At 50.9% G+C, this 18,093-nt stretch overlaps 1 protein-coding gene across 1 annotated transcript; it reads left to right on the top strand.

The window, feature by feature from the left end:
* Positions 1–10,633: 10,633 nt before the first annotated feature.
* MED9 (mediator complex subunit 9) lies at positions 10,634–17,804 on the top strand. Its single transcript, XM_059907168.1, has 2 exons — positions 10,634–10,918; positions 16,122–17,804. Exons 1-2 carry the CDS (start codon positions 10,689–10,691, stop codon positions 16,336–16,338), a joined length of 447 nt encoding a protein of 148 aa, XP_059763151.1. The 5' UTR covers positions 10,634–10,688; the 3' UTR covers positions 16,339–17,804.
* The last annotated feature ends 289 nt before the right edge of the window (positions 17,805–18,093 follow it).

The following is an 18,093-nucleotide window of genomic DNA, read 5'->3' as shown; positions in this document are numbered from 1 at the left end:
TTAAGCCCCCAAAACAGGGAAAAACAGAGCCCACAGCTGGGCCTCAGAAGGTCAGCCATGGATATTCACCCCTCAGTAATCCTCCAGACTGACTGTTAAATCCAGTTTTCCTGGTTCTTTCTTCTCCAGCAGAACAGAGTGTTATGTGTACCTTTTGTGGTGAAAACATACGGCCCATGGCACACTCTCTCCTTTATGAAAAAGGCCATATAATCACACTAAGAACTTTTCAAAATAAACAGCACCCACAATCCCACCACCGAATAACTATTTGGGGTTTAAATACGTATTACCTTCCAGTTTATTGTCCCCTTTATAGCCTCAGAGACTCACAGCCAAGGATCTTATGGCCAGAATCCTGGTCCAGCTCCATCGTTTACAAATGAAGATGCTGATGGTCAAAGAGTTACGAGATAGGGTTTTACACGAGGAGTGAGCAGAGGCGAGGGTTTCCCTGCTGGACTTTCCAGCTGCTCCTCAAACTCAGCAAGAATTTGAGAATTCCAGTCTCAGGGAGAATTCGGTTGCGTGGGCAAACTTTCTTGATCTAGTCACCAGCGATAGAATCTGGGTCATTTCTAGTCAAAAGATCGTCTATTGAACTGAAGTTACACTTATCAATGAAAGAAGTTTATTAGGAAAATCACTAAGAACTTAGTCACTTAAAATAGATGGGGGCTTCCCCGGTGGCGCAGTGGTTGAGAATCTGCCTGCTAATGCAGGGAACACGGGTTCGAGCCCTGGTCTGGGAAGATCCCACATGCCGCAGTGCAGCTGGGCCCGTGAGCCACAACTACTGAGCCTGCGCGTCTGGAGCCTGTGCTCCGCAACGAAAGGCCACGATAGTGAGGCCTGCGCACCGCGATGAAGAGTGGCCCCCACTTGCCGCAGCTAGAGGAAGCCCTCGCACAGAAACGAAGACCCAACACAGCCAAAAATAAATAAATAAATAAATAAAAATAAATAAATAAATAATTAAAAAAAAAAAAAAAAAAATAGATGGAAATTTCCTTAACTCGCAGTTTTTACCAAAAACCTACAGCAAATCTCCCACTTAACAGTAAAACATGCACCATATTCTCCCTGAGTCAAGAACAAGACAATAGCTAACACAGTGATTGCCCACCATTTTTCAGGGGGTCCCAGGGGAGACGGTGACCGCCATTTCTGGACATCACAACCTGCCATGACACTTTTCTCCTGTTACCTATCCCCAGCCTGTCTTGTAAAAGGCTGTGGAAGACAATACAGAGACACACCTCCAAGGTGGCAAATGTGAAAAGCACAGGCGGTGTCACATGCTGGCGAGGGTGCGGAGCCGCTGATGTGCGTGGAAGCCGGAATAAGCCACCGGGAAGCCGCCTGCAGGCGCAGCTGTGGCCCAGCGCCCGCGCTCCCAGGGGGCAGCTGGACACCGAGTCCCGTAACAGCCCCAGAGCCGGAACTTCCTAACTGCTCGGCCACCGTGGATGGACAAACAGAGGGATATTCACATAACAGTTCACTTTACATCAATGACAATTACACCTACTCGCCCCACATGGGTTCATCTCACAAACATAATGCTGAACAAAGAAGCCAGGGGAGAAGGACCTGCTTTAGGATTTCACTTATTGAAAGTTCAAAAGCAGATGAAACGAGTCTATGATGGCGTCAGAAGTCAGGGGTGCTTACTCCCGGGGAGACTGTGACAGAGCGGCTTCCGAGATGCTGCTCAAGTCCTGTCTCTCGGTCGAGGTGCTGGGTACGTGGGTGTATCTGCTTTATGCACATCGGCCAGGCTGTACACTGCGTGTCTCATGCACCTTTCTGGATGTATGTGATACTTCAAAGTTAAAAATACGTCATATAGATTTTAATCGTGGGAGCCAAGTGGACTGCGGCTTTGACCTGGCATCCGAGCTCCAGGAGCGCAGGGACTTTGTTGTGTTTCCCGCTGCGTCCCGGCACCTGGACACCCAGGAACTGCTCGTCACAGCACGTTGAACGATGTGCCAGTCTGCTCACTGCTCACATGAACTCTCTCTGCCTGCTGGACCACATTCTCACATTTCAAAACTTAAGAGTTTTATCTGGTTACCCTGGTAACTGACCTCTTGGTTGCCTATTCGGGAATCCCAATGACTTGTTTGCTAATTCCAGAAAGAAAAAAAACCCTGCTCTTGAGCGTAATTTCTAATCTTCTCTTTCTCGTGTGGGTGTGTGTTTAGATTATAAACTCACCCGGTAGAGCTGAGTTTACATTTCTGTTTTGTAAATCGGACGAAGGCGTGACACGATGCCCTTCAAAGCCCTTCCAGGTCTCGCTGAGCCCACGGAGGGAGGCCGAGTGTTGCTGCTTGAAAGCTGGGGCTTCGCGTGGGTGCCTATCGAGGTGAAGACATCACAGGTGTAGTTGTAGCCAGGCAGGGGGCAGAGGGGGGCCTGCATCCCTCTCCAGTGACTTTTTAAGGTAACACTACATTGCCTACTGGTTCTTTAGACTTTGATGAAGCAATCGTGGAGGAAAGAGCATGAAAGCAAGGACAGGTCTGCTCAGAACTCAGTCGAAACACCAGCCATCAGGCAGAGGCCACCGTCAAAGAGCACACTTGCTGGGCGCTGGCTCTCAGGTGTGGAGCAGAATGGCCCTGATGGAGACCTGGGCACACAGCCCATTGTACCCGTGGGTGTGTGTACAGATATATGTCACTTTTAAGATCTAGTCTCTTGGCCCTTTGGCAGAAAGAGGTGACAGGGAACCAATAATAAACCATTTTCCTTTTTAAAGTGTTTAAGAGGCTGAAATGAGATTCCCAGACAGCTTAAAAAACAAGAATCCCAGAGGAAGTGAAAATTGCTTCATTTCAGTAAAAATGGTCCCCAAAGGTTCCCTGCCATCACTGTGATTCCTGAAATCCTGCAGGCTTCTCAGGGTGCCTGGTCGCTCACAGAATCTTGGCTATTATTGGCCTTTTGCAGGAATTTGCTGTTTTTTCTCTTTGGTTTAGTTTAGGGTGGTTTTGTTTGTTTTTTTTTTGTTTTTTGCATGCATCCTTTTATTGAAAACCATGTTGTAAGTGAATATTAGCTTATATGGGAAGCCATTCACGGCAAGTTGTTAAGAGGAAAAAAACCAGTTTACAAAACAACGTGATCGGGACTTCTCTGGTGGTCCAGTGGTAAAGAGTCTGCCTTGCAATACATGGGACGCGGGTTCGATTCCTGGTCAGGGAACTGAGATCCCACATGCTGTGGGGCAACTAAAGTCCACGTGCCACAAACTACAGAGCCCACGCACCCTGGAGCCCACACGCCACAACTCCAGAGCCCACCCGCCCAACCTGCATGCCACAACTAGAGAAGAGAAAACCCACACGCCACAACCAGAGAGAAGCCTGTGCGCCACAACGAAAGATCCCGCATGCCTCAATGAAGATCCCACATGTCGCAACTAAGACCTGATGCAGCCAAAAATAAATAAAATAGATAAATAAATCCTTAAAAAAAAAAACCATGATCCCAAATTTGTTTTAAAAACACACATACATTTAAAATGTAGGAGAAGACAGACAACAAAATGTTAAACATGGATGTCTAGGTGTTTGAAGAAAGTTTTTATTTTCTTTTCTGTGTTTTTTTTTGCACTTTCCCAAAACTCCTTCACTGAATATTTTTTTGTTAATAGACTTTAAAATAATATTATTTTTAGAATTTAAAAAAAATCCTTAAGGAAATTGTTATTTAGGAGGGAATGAGGGGCTAGTAAGAGATGGCCTCTTTTTCCCACCTAATAAGCCTGGAGGTTGGCCTGTGCAGCTGTGCAATGATGCTGTCAGAGAGCGGAGCTCAGTATCTGCCACTTTTGCACGTTGTAGCCTCATGACCTCAACATGGCTATGCATCTCCAGGCATTACATCCACATCCCAAGAAGAAAGAAGGGAGGAACTAGCAGCCCCGGCCACATTTATTTATCCCTTTTTCACAGAAGAATGCAAGTTTTCCTGGAAGCTCCACCCACAGACTTCTGCTGATATATCAACGGCCGCACAGTCTCACACGGCTGCTTCTAGACCAGTCACCGGCCAAGGGGAATGAGAGGATGGGGACTCGTTCAGCTCAGTCCTTTCACCCCCAGGGCTGGAGTGGAGGCCAGGAGAGCACATGTAGGCAATGGATGTTTGAGCCCAAAAATTGTCTTGCAGGAAATGTCCACATCGCACGATAGATTATTTCAGTCTCCCTCCCCCACCTGCTCACCCGCCCACCCCCCCGACCAAGATCTCCAGGAACTGGGCGCGTGGAGGTCAGCCTCGCCACTTCTCTCCCATCTTCCTGCCAAGGCCGTTTGAAGAGAGCTTATCCTCCGCCCCCCCGCCCCCCAGCAGGGCCCACGTCATTCAGACCAGATGCAGTGGATCTGCCTGTGAAACGCGTGTACAGGGGGTCAGCAAGTATCTCCTCTGGGGAAATCAATTCTCGGCCAACGCCAGCCTTGTCCCTCGGGTAATGTTCTCACTCCCCCCCACCCCCGCAAGACGACTCGCTTCCGGAGTCAAACCCCAGTCCTCACAACCTCGCTCCTCGCGTGCCCGGGGCCGGGCTCCTTCAGTGCTGACTAACCCCTGAACTCCCGTCCCCAGAGCAGCATCACACGATGACGAGATTGTGAGCGTGGCTGCACGTGACACCAGAACAAGAGCTGAAGCGCCGAATGCACAGGAGGGAAGGCGCAATCGCGCGATTCTCTTCGCTCTGATGTCTGACTTGCTTTTCCTGCGCTGCTGGCTAACTGGGCACTGTGTGTGGGCGGCTCCCAAGATGTGTAACTGCAGACAGAGGAAGAAAGAACAGGAAACCACCTGCAGGGACGGGCAGGAATCGTCCTTTAGCCCCGTTCCCTGGGGCCCCGAGCGCCGCGTGCTGTGCCTGACCCTGGACGGGATGGTCTCTTACCCCCGGATGCCCAGGTGGGCAAGGGTGGGTACTACTGAGATGCCCGAGTACAGGTGGTGGAATCACTCGTCCGAGGTCACGGAGCTGGTACTTGGCAGATGTGGGGTTGGAGCCTCTTCCTCAAGCCTGTCCCTCAGGGGGCCCCCCTGCAGCCTGAGGTCACATGACGAGGGGCTCCTGTCACTGCTTCAGGTTAACTTTGCACCTTTGTTCCTTCCCCGCTGATTCTCACTACAAGAAAACCCAGCTCTCACCCAGGAAACCGGCTGGCAGTCCGGGGCGGGGCTGGAGGGCAGTGCTGTCCCCGGGAGCCCTCAGTCCGCGGCTGGCTTTTCTGTAAGCCTGGCTGCTAAGGACTTTTCAAAACTGGACAGGGAGCTCCTGGGTCCCCCTGGTTGGGGACGGTCTTCCACGCTGTCTTCTCTCCCTGCAGCCGCAGCAGCCCTTGGTCAGGCCATGACAGAAGCCACCCCCCTTGTCAACTGTCACTAAGGCCACCTGAAAAATCAGGGCTCAAGCAAACCAGCGATGCTCCCAGAGGCATGACACCCCCTCCCCTTCTGCTCTGGGGCTGCACTCAGCCCTCCCCTCACCAGCAGCCCTGAACTCTTGCGACAACACTTCCTGCAGATTTAAATCCAGTAAACACGCTGGGGAGGAAGCATGCATAGGCTGGAAACCCGTTATCCCTGAACTATCTGTCCCTTCCGCTTCCTGATTTCTTCCTCGTGTCAGCATCGCATGCCGACCCCAGTTCCTCGACCAACAGGCGACTCCTTCGGCCTCCCCAGGCCCCTGCTTCCTCGTCTGGAAGACGAGGGCATCTCGGGGACAAGCCGGGACCCCCAGTCCTTTCCTCTGTGGCCGGGCCCAGGGCCTTCCTTCTCCCCTGTCTGGCAGGTCCTGGCACAGAGCAGGGGCCAGAACACGACATTTGGACGCGCATGGGGATCTTCTGATGGCTCTTAGAGTCACACCGCGTGGCTGAGCCGAAGATCGGCAGGAAATGTTCAGCGCTCACCAGACCACATTTTCAAAGACGTGGTAAGGAGAGGATGGACAGCGGGACAGACGCTGCTGGTTCCTCTCGACGCTGCTTCCAGGGTTCAGCTTGGGACCTGGTGGCCTCTACAGTTTGGGGACATTCTGAATGTCTGCAGTTACAGGCTAACTCCTCCCATCCCAAGAGGTTGGAAAACCCAGCCATGGGACCAGGGCAGAAGGACCAGCCACATGCCGCTCACAGGAAGCAGCCGATGCCCGGTTCTCTCCAGCACGCCAGGTGCATAATAATTTTTAACTATAATTTTGCAACAGGAGTTAGCAATCGAGAGTCAAAAGACTTAAAATAAATCCAATAAGGGAAACAAGGTAACTTCCTGAAAAAGGGAGGAATGAAAGTGACGAAAAGGGTTAACAGGACAGGTTAAGAATGTAGTTGTTGAGGAGACAGAAAAAAACTTGGCTCACAAATCATGTGAGTGAAAATGACTGAATAAGGAGGTCAGACAGTGTAAGGCATCGGGACAGTAACAAACCATTTTAGACAAAAACCGGTTTCTGGAATGGATTGCCTCTCATTTGTATTATATCCAAAGCTGATGGAGGTCTGGTCAAAGATAAAAAGAAGCAGGAATAAGGACTAAAGGAAAGGTTTTATGGAGAAAATTTTGAGTCTGAAAGAAACTTAGTCAAATTCGTGTGCTGAAAAGCCCCAAAAGGAGTGCTTCTGAGAAACCAAACACTAACATAAGTGAGAGGAGAAATTGGGCTTTCCGGAGTATCTTAGAGTAAGAGAGGAAGGTTGAAAGGAATAAAAAGAAGAAAATCAGGGACTTCCTTGGAGGTCCAGTGGTTAAGATTTCACATTCCAAGCAGGGGGTGCGGGTTCGATACCTGGTCAGGGAGCTAAGATCCCACATGCCTCGCAGCCCAAAAACCAAAACATAAAACAGGAGCAATATTGTAACAAATTCAATAAAGACTTTAAAAAAAAGAAAGAAAGAAAGAAAGAAAATCAAATCCAGTTCCGAGAGGAGAAAGGCCATCCTCAGGGAGGATCAGAGGAAAAGCTTTCGTCCTGAGGTCTGAGCCGTGAATCGTGGCTCGGACGAGCTGATTCCTGGTACACGTCGCACTATGCTGGCCTGAACCATGTTTGCTGCCTATTTTTTTTTTAACTCACAAAAAGCAAAGTATCCTGTAGCTTTTCCTACCCGCCTGAGGCTCCAGTTAATGAAAGAAAAGGATGAATCAGATGTAAGAATATAGCTTTGAAGAAAAAGCCCCAATCATTCAACGACATGATCAGTCTAACAATCCCCACGATGTTTGTCTGACAGAGAAATGACTATTTTTGGACTTCAGGTAGCAGAAATGTATCATGAGCACATTCATAGCTATTTGTGGCGTAGGGCCACTTAGAGAATTAGAAAGTTCAAGGCTTGGATGCAGCCTGGTTCTTAAGTGTGTTCTTGTAGTAACAGTTTGTTTCAGAAGGAGTAATCGTGAGGTTTTTTTCTTTTTTTTTGAGAAATTTCATACAACAGTAGCAGTAGTAGCTAAAGCTTCAATGGTTGCTTCCTAGTGTCAGGCACTGTTTGAAGCCTTCTCCACACGGTACTCCTGTAACCCTTATAGCAGTCCTGTTAGGTGCTGTTATGATTCCATTTTGCAGATAAGGAAACTGAGGCACGGGAAGGATAAATGGCTTATCCGAGGTCACACAGCCAGAAAGAGCAGAGCCTGGGTTCTAAGGTATCCCTCCCACACTTGGCAATCGTTCACAGATTTCCTTATAATCTATAAAAGAAATACAACACCACACAGAAAGCTGCAGTGCCGGTTATATCACCTTCCCCTTTTCCGTGAGTATGAGGTGCACCCTTCAGTTCCTTTTAAAACACTTTTACATGTATGTCTTATATCTACGAATGATACATAGTGTTATTTTTCATGTTGCAAATATTTATAGAAGTAGCAATATACTCTATTTCCTTTGGATTGCGATCTGTCCAGGTTGATATGTGTCCATCTCCCCGCCTGCAGCACCCAGGTCCGGGCGCTGGCCACGTTTGGCTCCTGAGCAATTGAAACGTGGCTATTCCAGCTGAGATGTGCTATGCATGTAAAATACAGAGTAGATTTCAAAGACAGTATAAAAAACAGTAAAATACCTCTTTAATCATTTTTAGTATTGATTACGTATGGAAACGGTAATGTTTTGGACACAGGAGTTAAGTAAAATATGTTACTGAAATTAATTCCACCTGTTTCTTTTGATTTTTTTGTGTGTGGCTACTAGAAAACTGAAAATGACCCAAGTGGCTTGTGTTCTGTTTCTGTTGGAGGGCATTGATCCAGCTCGTTCCTCTTAAGTGCCCTAAGTCCGGGTTTTGTCAATTGGTGAAGGAGAAAGCCCTAAGTCTGAGAAGTCAGAAGTGATTGTTACTGTTCCTGGGGACTTTTCAAGGTGATTTATGTGTGATAACCTGTTCAGTCTTCCTGGGAGGTTGTATGCCTGCATGAAGGAGGTTGCACAGAGTCCAGAGCCATGCAACTTCAAACAGGCTGAGCGGGGCCTGGCCTGGCCACCAGCTGGCCCGCAGGGGCCCATGAGAAGCAGGGAGAGCCAAGAACTCAACGAGCAGAGAGCTTTACTCAGGGACATCAACACCACACAGTCCTGATGTATTAGTGGGGCTTCTATTTTTTTTTTTTTTAACTTTTAGCAGAGCAGTTCTGAGCAGACACACATCTGTGGTAATTTCAGCCTTATTGAAACCAGCACAGGCAGTATTTTTCTGACATCCAACATTTTTCTTGCCAATGTTATGAGGTCAGCTTTACTCTTTACCACTAATTATATTAACTATTTTTAGGGCAAACTGTCAATGCACCCTACTCGTTCCTGCTTCCTACATTTTCAATTTATTTTCTTTAGCCATATCTATTTATATCTGAAGTGTTTTGTTTTTTTTTAAAGCGATGTCCTCATTATTCTGCCAACGATAAAGTCGGGGCTTGTAATGAAGTTATAAACACGCTGGGAGGGAAAGATGACATGTGATTTCAATGGGGAGATTGTGGATGAACTTTGGATTCTTTTTCTGATTCTGAATAAAAACCTCACTTTAACATTTTGAATCATACAGTCACAGAACTGGTAGGGACCTGAGGTGTCCTCTGTGTTGGTTAAGACCATGGGCTTTGTATCAGGCAGCTGTGTGACCCTGGGGCCAGAATCCACCATCTATAAAATGGAGATACTAACATCTGCCTTCTAGAGCTTTTTCGTGGATTAAATGAGATGACTGCACTCTGTTCCTTGTACCTACTTTTGATCCACAGTAGTTGTGGTAATTACTATTATTATACCATCATTATCTCCCCAGATGACTCCAAGGGGGTACAGTCTCTTCAAGCCCATCTGGTCCTGTCCCAGCAGGACCTTCCTCCTTGTTCTCCACCAGGAACCCTGAACTTTCCCCCTGGGGGAGAGGCCCATGGTTAGCAGGCCTCCCCCTCCCCATGCTGGCCCTGTGGGGTGCCCCGGGCAGTTCTTACAAGAAAGCTGTGCTGAGGCCTGCTACCAAATCTCCCCTCAGCACACCCTCCGACCTCCCCACTTCCTTCTACACTCTTCCTCCCCTAGGACCTGCCTCCACAGACCTCTCCAGATGCATCTGAAAATATCACTGTTGAGGCTTTCCTTGGGACCGGCCACCTTGCTCTTAAGTGCTCTTGCCAATGACTGTGGACCCCTTGCCTCTCCAAAGCCGCTGAGGAAGGGCCCCCCCATCATGGCTCGGGAGGACTCGTTCTGAGGACCACAGCCACAAACCCAGGAGAAGTCCCCACTTTGGCCTAAGATTCCAGGGAGTGAGAGCTCATGCAAAGGACACCTTTGGAGATCAGCCATGTGTCTGAAGTTGGAAAGTAGTTTAGGCTCTGCCATGACCCTGAACTAAAGAAGATTTTAGAGGTGAGCACACTGAGACCCAGGGGCTTAAGGAGTTGGCCCACAGGTACGGAGAATACCTGACGTTGACTTCCCCCTCAGATATGATGTTTATTCCTGGCACTAATACCCTTCGGCAATCCCCGCTCGTGTTGAAGTTGAGACAGCCTCCCAACCCCTCCCCCACAGTTAGCACAGCGTGTGTCATCCAGAAGATGATAAGTGATAATATAATTATGATAATAATTAAGTGTTCAGTTATTAGTCCCTCGCAATTTCTTTGTTTCTGCGTCCTTAGGGCGGGCTCAGGGCCTCTCCCCTGGAGGCTTCTGCGCGGGTGGGAACCCTGGGCCCTTCCCCTCGGATTCTCCACGCCCGCAGGCCCAGGGTCTGACACCTGCAGGTGCCCGGAAGGTGCTGTCCCCTCTTCGCGAGGCCTTATTTATCTCAAGTCTTCCTGTACTGGTTGCTTTTGGACCCTCTCTGTAACGTGAATAGAAATAAGATGTTATTCCTGAAGTACACCTCCTATTTCTGACTGTTGAAAAATTTGGCTGTCTCAGGCACAGCCAAACCCAGGCCACCCCGGACCCGCCAGCCGCCTGTTGCTTAGTAACAACCGCCCTGGCCCCGCCCCGCGCCCTGGCCCCGCCCCGCGCCCTGGCGCGCGACCTCACAGCTTCCCTCCAGGTCTCGCCCCCGCGGCGCACAGTGGTGACGTGCGGAGTCCGAGACACTTCCGGCGCGCTCGGCCGCCGGCCCTGTTAACCGGCTGCGTGGGTCCCGGGTGCCATGGCTTCTGTCGGGGTGTCTGTCGGCCGGCAGGCCGAGGATGCGCTGCAGCCACCCGCAGAGCCGCCGCTGCCCGAGACGAAGCCGCTGCCGCCTCCGCAGCCGCCGCCGCCGGTCTCCGCGCCGCAGCCGCAACCGCCGCCGAGGCCGCCGAGGCCTCCGTCGCCGGCCGGCGTGAAGGCTGAGGAGAACTGCTCCTTCCTCCCTCTGGTTCACAACATCATCAAATGGTAAGGCCCGGGGGGGCCAGCCCGCAGGCTCCCCGCTGCCAGTCACGTTTCCGAGCTCCGGGGGCGCCCCGCGGTACAAAGGAGGAGGCCGACCCGGAGGGGAGCGGCCTCGCCGAGACCACCCCCAGTCGTCCCAAGAGTTCAGCAGACTCTGGCCCTGGGAGTTGCCTAGGCCTCGTGCTGGCAGGCCCCGCTACGGTCAGACCACTCGTGTGCAGCCTGGTGGCCTGAAGCCAGTCAGGCTTCTCTGAGCCTGTTTTCTCACCTGTAATTAGGGGTATAATACTCACTTCGGCGTCCTTCCCAACAGATCCAACAGATGTGGATCATATTCTGTGTGTGGCACACTGCTAAGTGCTGTGGGGTGTACAGGTGAAAGGGCGGACTTTTCACGCCCACGTTGGCAACCAGTTAGAAGGGAAAACCATGAGAGAGAATAACCCATAATGCAAAGAGATTATAGGGGTGATGATGGGAACATTACAGGAAACGGGTGCTGGCCGCCTGCCAGCGCTTACGGTGCCCTAACATGCTGTCACGGGGTGATTGTCTCCTTTTGGCCAGTCTTCAGGTTACCTGACTTTTCAAACTGACCCTTAGAAGAGAAACACACACACACACACACAACCAAAGTCTCCCCAATCCCCACATTTGCCCAAATTATTTTTTTACCGTTATTTATGGTAACAAAGTGTAAGCCCCTGGGCTTAAAATTTTTATTCAGCCATTAAAAACCAAAACAAAGTAAATCACTACAAAGTTACTTTTACAGTAATATTCAAATGAACATCAGTTGTGCTCCTGGATGTTTTGCTGAAATGGAATTGCCACTCACAACATGAAAATGTTGTTACTGGCCCAGCTGGGTTTTTTTTTTTTTTTTGGTTGGGTTGGGTCTTCGTTGCTGCGTGCGGGCTTTCTCTAGTTGCCATGAGCGGGGGCCACTCTTCGTTGTGGTGTGCGGGCTTCTTATTGCGGTGGCTTCTCTTGTTGCAGAGCACGGGCTTCTAGGCACACAGGCTTCAGTAGTTGTGGCGCACGGGCCTAGTTGCTCCGCGGCATGTGGGATCTTCCAGGACGAGGGATTGAACCCATGTCCCCTGCATTGGCAGGTGGATTATTAACCACTGCACCACCAGGGAAGTCCCTCCACCGCTTTTCAAACAGCTGCAAAGCATTTGTTCTCACAGTAGACCTTGACTTCATCTGGCTTCACTTGGTGCGAACATACTGTTTATCGGGTAAGGCAGACTGTTCTGTCCTCATGAGCCTGTGATCGTCAAGTAGCACTTCTAGGCTGCAGTGACATAGCGAACACAAACGCAAATGCAGACCCTGCAATCCCAGGGCAGTGCTTGATTATAAAAGCGTTATCCAGATCAACCCAAATATACTTATTCTGGTTTTAGGGAAAATATGGAAAAATGAAAATACATGGTGTATATTCTTGCACCCTGATAGAGCAGTTGGGTTGGGCTGCACTTAAAGATGGAGAAGTAACGTACACGAGAGAGAACATGGGCTTTGAAGTCAGATAGCCTTGAATTCGGATCTGCATGCTGACGCTTGCTTGCCTTGTAATCTTAGTAAATACGTAGCCTTTCTAGGCCTTAATTTTTTTATCTCTGATATGTGAATAATAATCATGAACTTCAAATGATGGGTTCAGATGATAGCTTTATAATGTGCTGGCCTTGGTGAAGCAGCTGCTCTGCGCCTCCTTTTCTCCTGTGAACTGGGCCTAGTGATACTTAGGTCATAAGCTTGTGAGGCGCTCTCAAGAGCATCCTCCTGTGAGAGATGGCGGCTTGGTCACATGTGCTTGTCTCTGTGCCCTCTGAAAGGACAGTGAAGAGTGGAGGCATTCTGTCTTGGGCAGACAGCAGGGAGCCCGGGAGGTCGGAGGCTGTTTGCGGGTGGTCCTGAGGTTGCGCGTACACACACACACGCACACAAACACACAGAGAGTGAACTTGCCTGGGAGCCGAGGAGCCATCTGAAGGTTTTGCGCTCAGGCTTGGGTTTTGTAAAGGTAGATGGGACAGAGGGTTTTAGGCGGAGGAAAGGACTGGGTCCACAGGAATAGTGGGAGGAGGTGCAGGGGTGCCCTGAGGGTGGTGGCAGAGCTGGCGGGGGGCGAGGGGGCGCACGGCACACAGGGGTGTAGGTGTGGGGTGTCATCGCCATTCGGATTGCAGGCGATCGGTGGCAAACATGCGCGTCCCCATCAACAGCCAAGTAATCTAGCCGTATAATTGTGTACATCTTAACACGGACAGACCTCCAAGGTGCATTTTACATGAAGAAAGCAAGAATCAGAACCATGTGTGTAGTGTGGCCACAGTTTTGTCAAAACAAATTGAAGAGTATGTGTGTGTTTGTGTGCTACTGACTATCTTGAAGCGATATTAAACAATACGCACCACGTGTTAACAGAGCTTACCTGGGACAAGGGATTAAAGGGACTTCCCTTTTCTAAGCCTTGGTTGTCTGTCATTGAACATTTTTTTCCCTCAGGCACCTATTACTGTCGTAATTTAAAAGCCCTACTCTTTTAGAAAGATGCCAGCCACTGACATTAGTGTGGGAAGAAGACTGGTCCCAGGGCTGGTCGGCGAGGAGGACGGGGGCCTGTGGGAACGTGAGGCCGAGGGGGTCGGAGGTTTTGAGGAGGAAGAAATGGTTTCCCATTTCTTTCCCGAGTCGGGTGCCACCAAGAGATCAAAGAAGTGCCTCTCGGGTTTGGGAGGACGTGACTTCAGTGACCTGGTGGTTCCTTCTGCTTCTGAGTCACCAGGGGACACACCTGCCCAGCTGACGCCAGTTTGCACCTGCAAGTGAAGCATCGTTCTAGGCTCACCCGCTAGACCTGTGCAGTGTGCCCGAGTCCGTGTCCCCCACCGGGATGACACCGCGCATCACCCGGGCCTGCCCAGAGGACCATCAGGAAGTGGCCCGTCACTTGAGCCATGTGGTGCTGTCCTGAGCACCCTCGCCTTGCCCTGGTTTGTGGATTTTGTGCTTCTCCACCCAGCCTGGTCTCCTTTGTTTCCTTCTGGGTCAGGTGCCGACCAGCACTGGCCACAGAGGCGGAACCCCTGGAGCTCCCGCTTGCTCCCTGGTACCCAGGCCATCTCTTCTCTTGGCTGGAGTCAGGGTCCCGCTGCCTCCCACTCGGGCAGCCTGAGAAGCTTGCACAGCCGCCCCCCAGCTCAGCTTCCCTCCGGGTGGGCTTTGCACATGCCTCTAATTTCCTACCCCCCCTTTTTTTTTTGCATTTTTTTATTGAAGTCTAGTTTATTTACAATGTTGTGTTGATTTCTGCTGTACAGCAAAGTGATTCAGTTACATGTATGTGTACATTTTTAAAATATTTTTTTCCATTATGGTTTATCATAGGATATTGAATATAGTTCTCTGTATTATACAGTAGGACCTTGTTATTTACCAAATTTTTTTTTTTTTATAGCTACTTTATTTATTTATTTATTTATTTATTGGCTGTGTTGGGTCTTCGGTTCGTGCGAGGGCTTTCTCTAGGTACGGCAAGTGGGGGCCACTCTCATCGCGGTGCGGGGACCGCTCTTCATCGCGGTGCGCGGGCCTTTCACTATCGCGGCCCCTCCCGTTGCGGGGCACAGGCTCCAGACGCGCAGGCTCAGTAGTTGTGGCTCACGGGCCCAGCTGCTCCGTGGCATGTGGGATCTTCCCAGACCAGGGCTCGAACCCGTGTCCCCTGCATTAGCAGGCAGACTCTCAACCACTGCGCCACCAGGGAAGCCCCAAATTTTTATTTTGTATATTTTTGTTTGTTTTTACCTTGTCCTTTGAGACTTGTGTGATGTGAATCAGTTTTCTTAAAACTATTTTAATTTCAAAACTCCCTTGGGACTTAAATTCGTCACGATGTGTTAGCACATATGCCATCCAAGTGGAATGATTTCAGAAGCCCAGGTGGTGTCTGTCCAGCGTTGTAGATCTGAGCTGAGACATAAAAGAATTAGAATATAAGGTGCTCCCTCGAAGGTGGGGTAAGGTGTACCACTGATGGTGTGTGTAAATTGAGGGCCTCAAATGACAAGAGGAAATGTTTGGTTGGCCATTCATTCCCTAGAATAAACTATTGATTCTCCAAATCTTGCTTCCGAGTTCAAGCTATTGATAAATAGTGAGCAGGCCTGGTGTGTCTCATTTGTCAGGAATGAGCTGTAACCGGCGGATCACCAGGAAAGATGGATATTCTGTCTGCGTAAGCAGAGAAATGATTAATAATAAACATGAATTAGCACCATCTGGGTTGAAATTTCCCATCAGGGATGAACGTTTATCATTGACAGTTTTCCCCTCTCACGCTACTCAGTGGGTGACTTTGAAAACAGTCTGTGAATCGGCTTTTAGATTTTAGTCTCAACTGCCTTGTTTTCAAAAGCTCATCCATCCATTTACTAACTTTTAAAAAATTTATAGGAGCAACTGACAGGCCGTTTCTTTGATCGTAGGTGAAGGTTTTTGTTCTTGTTGTTTGCTTTTAATTTAGTCGTGACAGGGAGCATGGATCTCTGGGCAGCTAATAATAGCTGTGAGGTGAAGAGTACGATCCTGCCTTGAAAATGAGCGTGACCGGAAGGCGAGGAATTTACACGAGTGTGGTGGGAGAGGACGCGTGCCTGCTGAACATTTTCCAGTAGCTTGTAACTAGTTTAAAATTTATGAATAGCTCTATGGAAATTAGGATGTATGTTAACAGGTTCAAGCATCTGAACGTCAGCTAAAATTATCTTTTGCTCGTTGATAGTCTCCTGATTGGCCTGGAATGTCTCAAATTAGAAGAAATGTGGTATTTCAGCAAGTGTTACTTGCTGTTTGTTACATGACATTGGTAATAGTTTTTCATTCATTCAGCAGACACTTAGGAACTTATTTGCCAGGCGTCCACTCTTTCAGCAAATGTCGCCTCAGTGTGTGCAGTGCCCACGGCCCGGGCTGGGGAAGCAGCTCTGCGGGAGGGCTCAGCGTCCGGCGCGCGCATGCTGGCGGGTGGGGTGCCGCCTGTGCTGCGGCTGCACAAGCAAGAACCCGCCCCGTCCCCCGGGCGCACAGCCCAGCCCAGTGGGGGACGCAGGTGACGGGCGTTCTGACGTGGGGATGCGAGGATGGAGCTGTCTGGGCTGATGGTGCTAACACCTGCCCTCTGCCTCCGCAGCATGGACAAGGACAGCCCTGACGTCCACCAGGACCTGAACGCCCTCAAGACCAAGTTCCAGGAGATGCGCAAGGTGGTCAGCGCCATGCCTGGCATCCACCTGAGCCCCGAGCGGCAGCAGCAGCAGCTGCACCGCCTCCGCGAGCAGGTCCGGACCAAGAACGAGCTCCTGCAGAAGTACAAGAGCCTGTGCATGTTCGAGATCCCCAAGGAGTAGATGAGCTGGCCTCCGGGACGAGCGGGGCACGGGCCCCCTGTCTCCAGCCCTGTGGAGGGGTCTCTGATACTGCCTGCTTAGCTGAACGCGGCCCTGACTGCGGAGCCGGTGTGCGTGCTGGCTTCCCCGGGCGTCCTTGTGTGCTGTCCCCACGGTCCAGGTGCATAATGCCTGTGCGCCTGCTGCCGGAAGGAGGAGGGCTCCTGAGGCTGGAGGGGCGGGGCCTTCAGGCGGGGCTGGCAGATCCCCGGGCAAAGCAGGAAGGGAGGCGGCTGCCCTCTGCCCCTCCCCTCCGCTCCCGGCCCAGGTGGTGGGTAGCCCGGTGGCCAGTGCTGAGTGAGCAGCAGGGCGCGTGGAGGCCACTGGGCAGTTAGGCCCGCGCTCACATGGCGAGGGTTTAGGATGGAAGAAGGCCTTGGGAGACTGGCACTGTGCCTGAAGACTGGAGGGTGGCTTTTTGTTCTGGAATAGTTGTTTCCTTCTGTGTTTGAGGGGTGGGTGTCATTGTCCATGGGCTGCCCACCCAGGGCCCTGCCGGCAGCCCCGCCTCCAGGTTTCTGCCTCCCACGTGTGGGTGGGTGGCAGAGACTCCTGCTCCTCTGTCCCTTGTCACCTTCAGGCAGCTCATTGAGCCATTTCATGCCCAAGAATGGCCAGACCACCTCAGACCACGTCGTCTCAGCGGCCGTGGTCTCCAGGTGAACAGACCCTTCTTCCAGCTTCTCAGAGTCCTGTTCCTGGTTTAACCACGACTTCCCCTCTGGCCTTCTCACTGCGTGCAAACAGGTGGTCATGATGCGCTTTTCGCTCAGAGCCACGGTTCTGATGGCCCCTCGGGGTGGGGAGAACTGGACCTGGCAGTCATGCGGCCAAGGCCTGGTTCATAGATGCTTATAAATACCTTTGTTTCTCCTAAGCGGACGTTGTGTTAGTGTGACCAGACTGAGGTAAGGGCATCTCTTTCCTTCGCCTCTGAAGGATGCGGGAGAGGTGGCTGAATATCATTTCGATCTAGAAATGGGCTCATAACCTGTGCTGACCGAGTCGGGGCTTAACAGCTGCCTGCCAGCTGGCAGGAATGTAGGTTGAAGATGTTCTGAGCAGGGTTCTGTCCACGTCTGCCGGCAGCCACCTGTCAGGTGTGCAGGGGGGGTGTCAGGTTTCAGCGGCCTTGGCCAGAGGCGCAGGCTCTGAATTTAAGTGGGTGTCACCTGTTAGACCAGCTCTACCGTGGGGCTGTTATCAACTGAATCAGTTATTTTCTTGACGTTTCAGAGTAGTGTGTGGGCCGGTTTTAAGGCTCCGACCAAATACTATGGGACATGAAGCTCAGAAATACCAGGCGGCCGGGCTCTCCCGGAAGGCTGAGGCGGACACGGGCTCCCCATGGGCCTCTCCTGTGCTCCAGAGTTGTGACTTGTGACATTTTCAAGCGTGTGATTAAAAGAACTTGTGCTCTGCTGTCAGGACGTCTTGGGTTTGTACTGAGAAATTCACAGTAGGACATCCCCTTTGGATAGTTGAGAGGAAAACCTCTGCTTTGCTCGGAGGAGACAGAAGGAACTGTGGGCACCTCCAGTCTGTGCCCCCGCGCCAGCCCCCAGCACACACGGCCACATCAGCTAGACCAGCGTGAACGTGGGCTGACCCTCCCGGGAGTGGCATCCATCCCCAGGGTGCAGCTGGCCCGCGGGCGCCATCCTGCCTGTAGTCAGCCCCCGGGGCTGCCATTCCTCCTCTCAGAGGGGGGTTGGG

The sequence above is a fragment of the Balaenoptera ricei genome, chromosome 20 (assembly GCF_028023285.1).
Source record: "Balaenoptera ricei isolate mBalRic1 chromosome 20, mBalRic1.hap2, whole genome shotgun sequence".
Classification (NCBI taxonomy): domain Eukaryota; kingdom Metazoa; phylum Chordata; class Mammalia; order Artiodactyla; family Balaenopteridae; genus Balaenoptera; species Balaenoptera ricei.
This window is presented reverse-complemented; position numbering and strand designations above follow the sequence as displayed.

What these genes read in the sequence shown, in the direction of transcription:
- MED9 (XM_059907168.1), top strand. Translation starts at nt 10,689, where the DNA reads ATGGCTTCTGTCGGGGTGTCTGTCGGCCGGCAGGCCGAGGATGCGCTG. An exon ending in GTTCACAACATCATCAAATG is followed by an intron (nt 10,919 to 16,121) that starts GTAAGGCCCGGG and finishes CTGCCTCCGCAG; the next exon opens with CATGGACAAGGACAGCCCTG.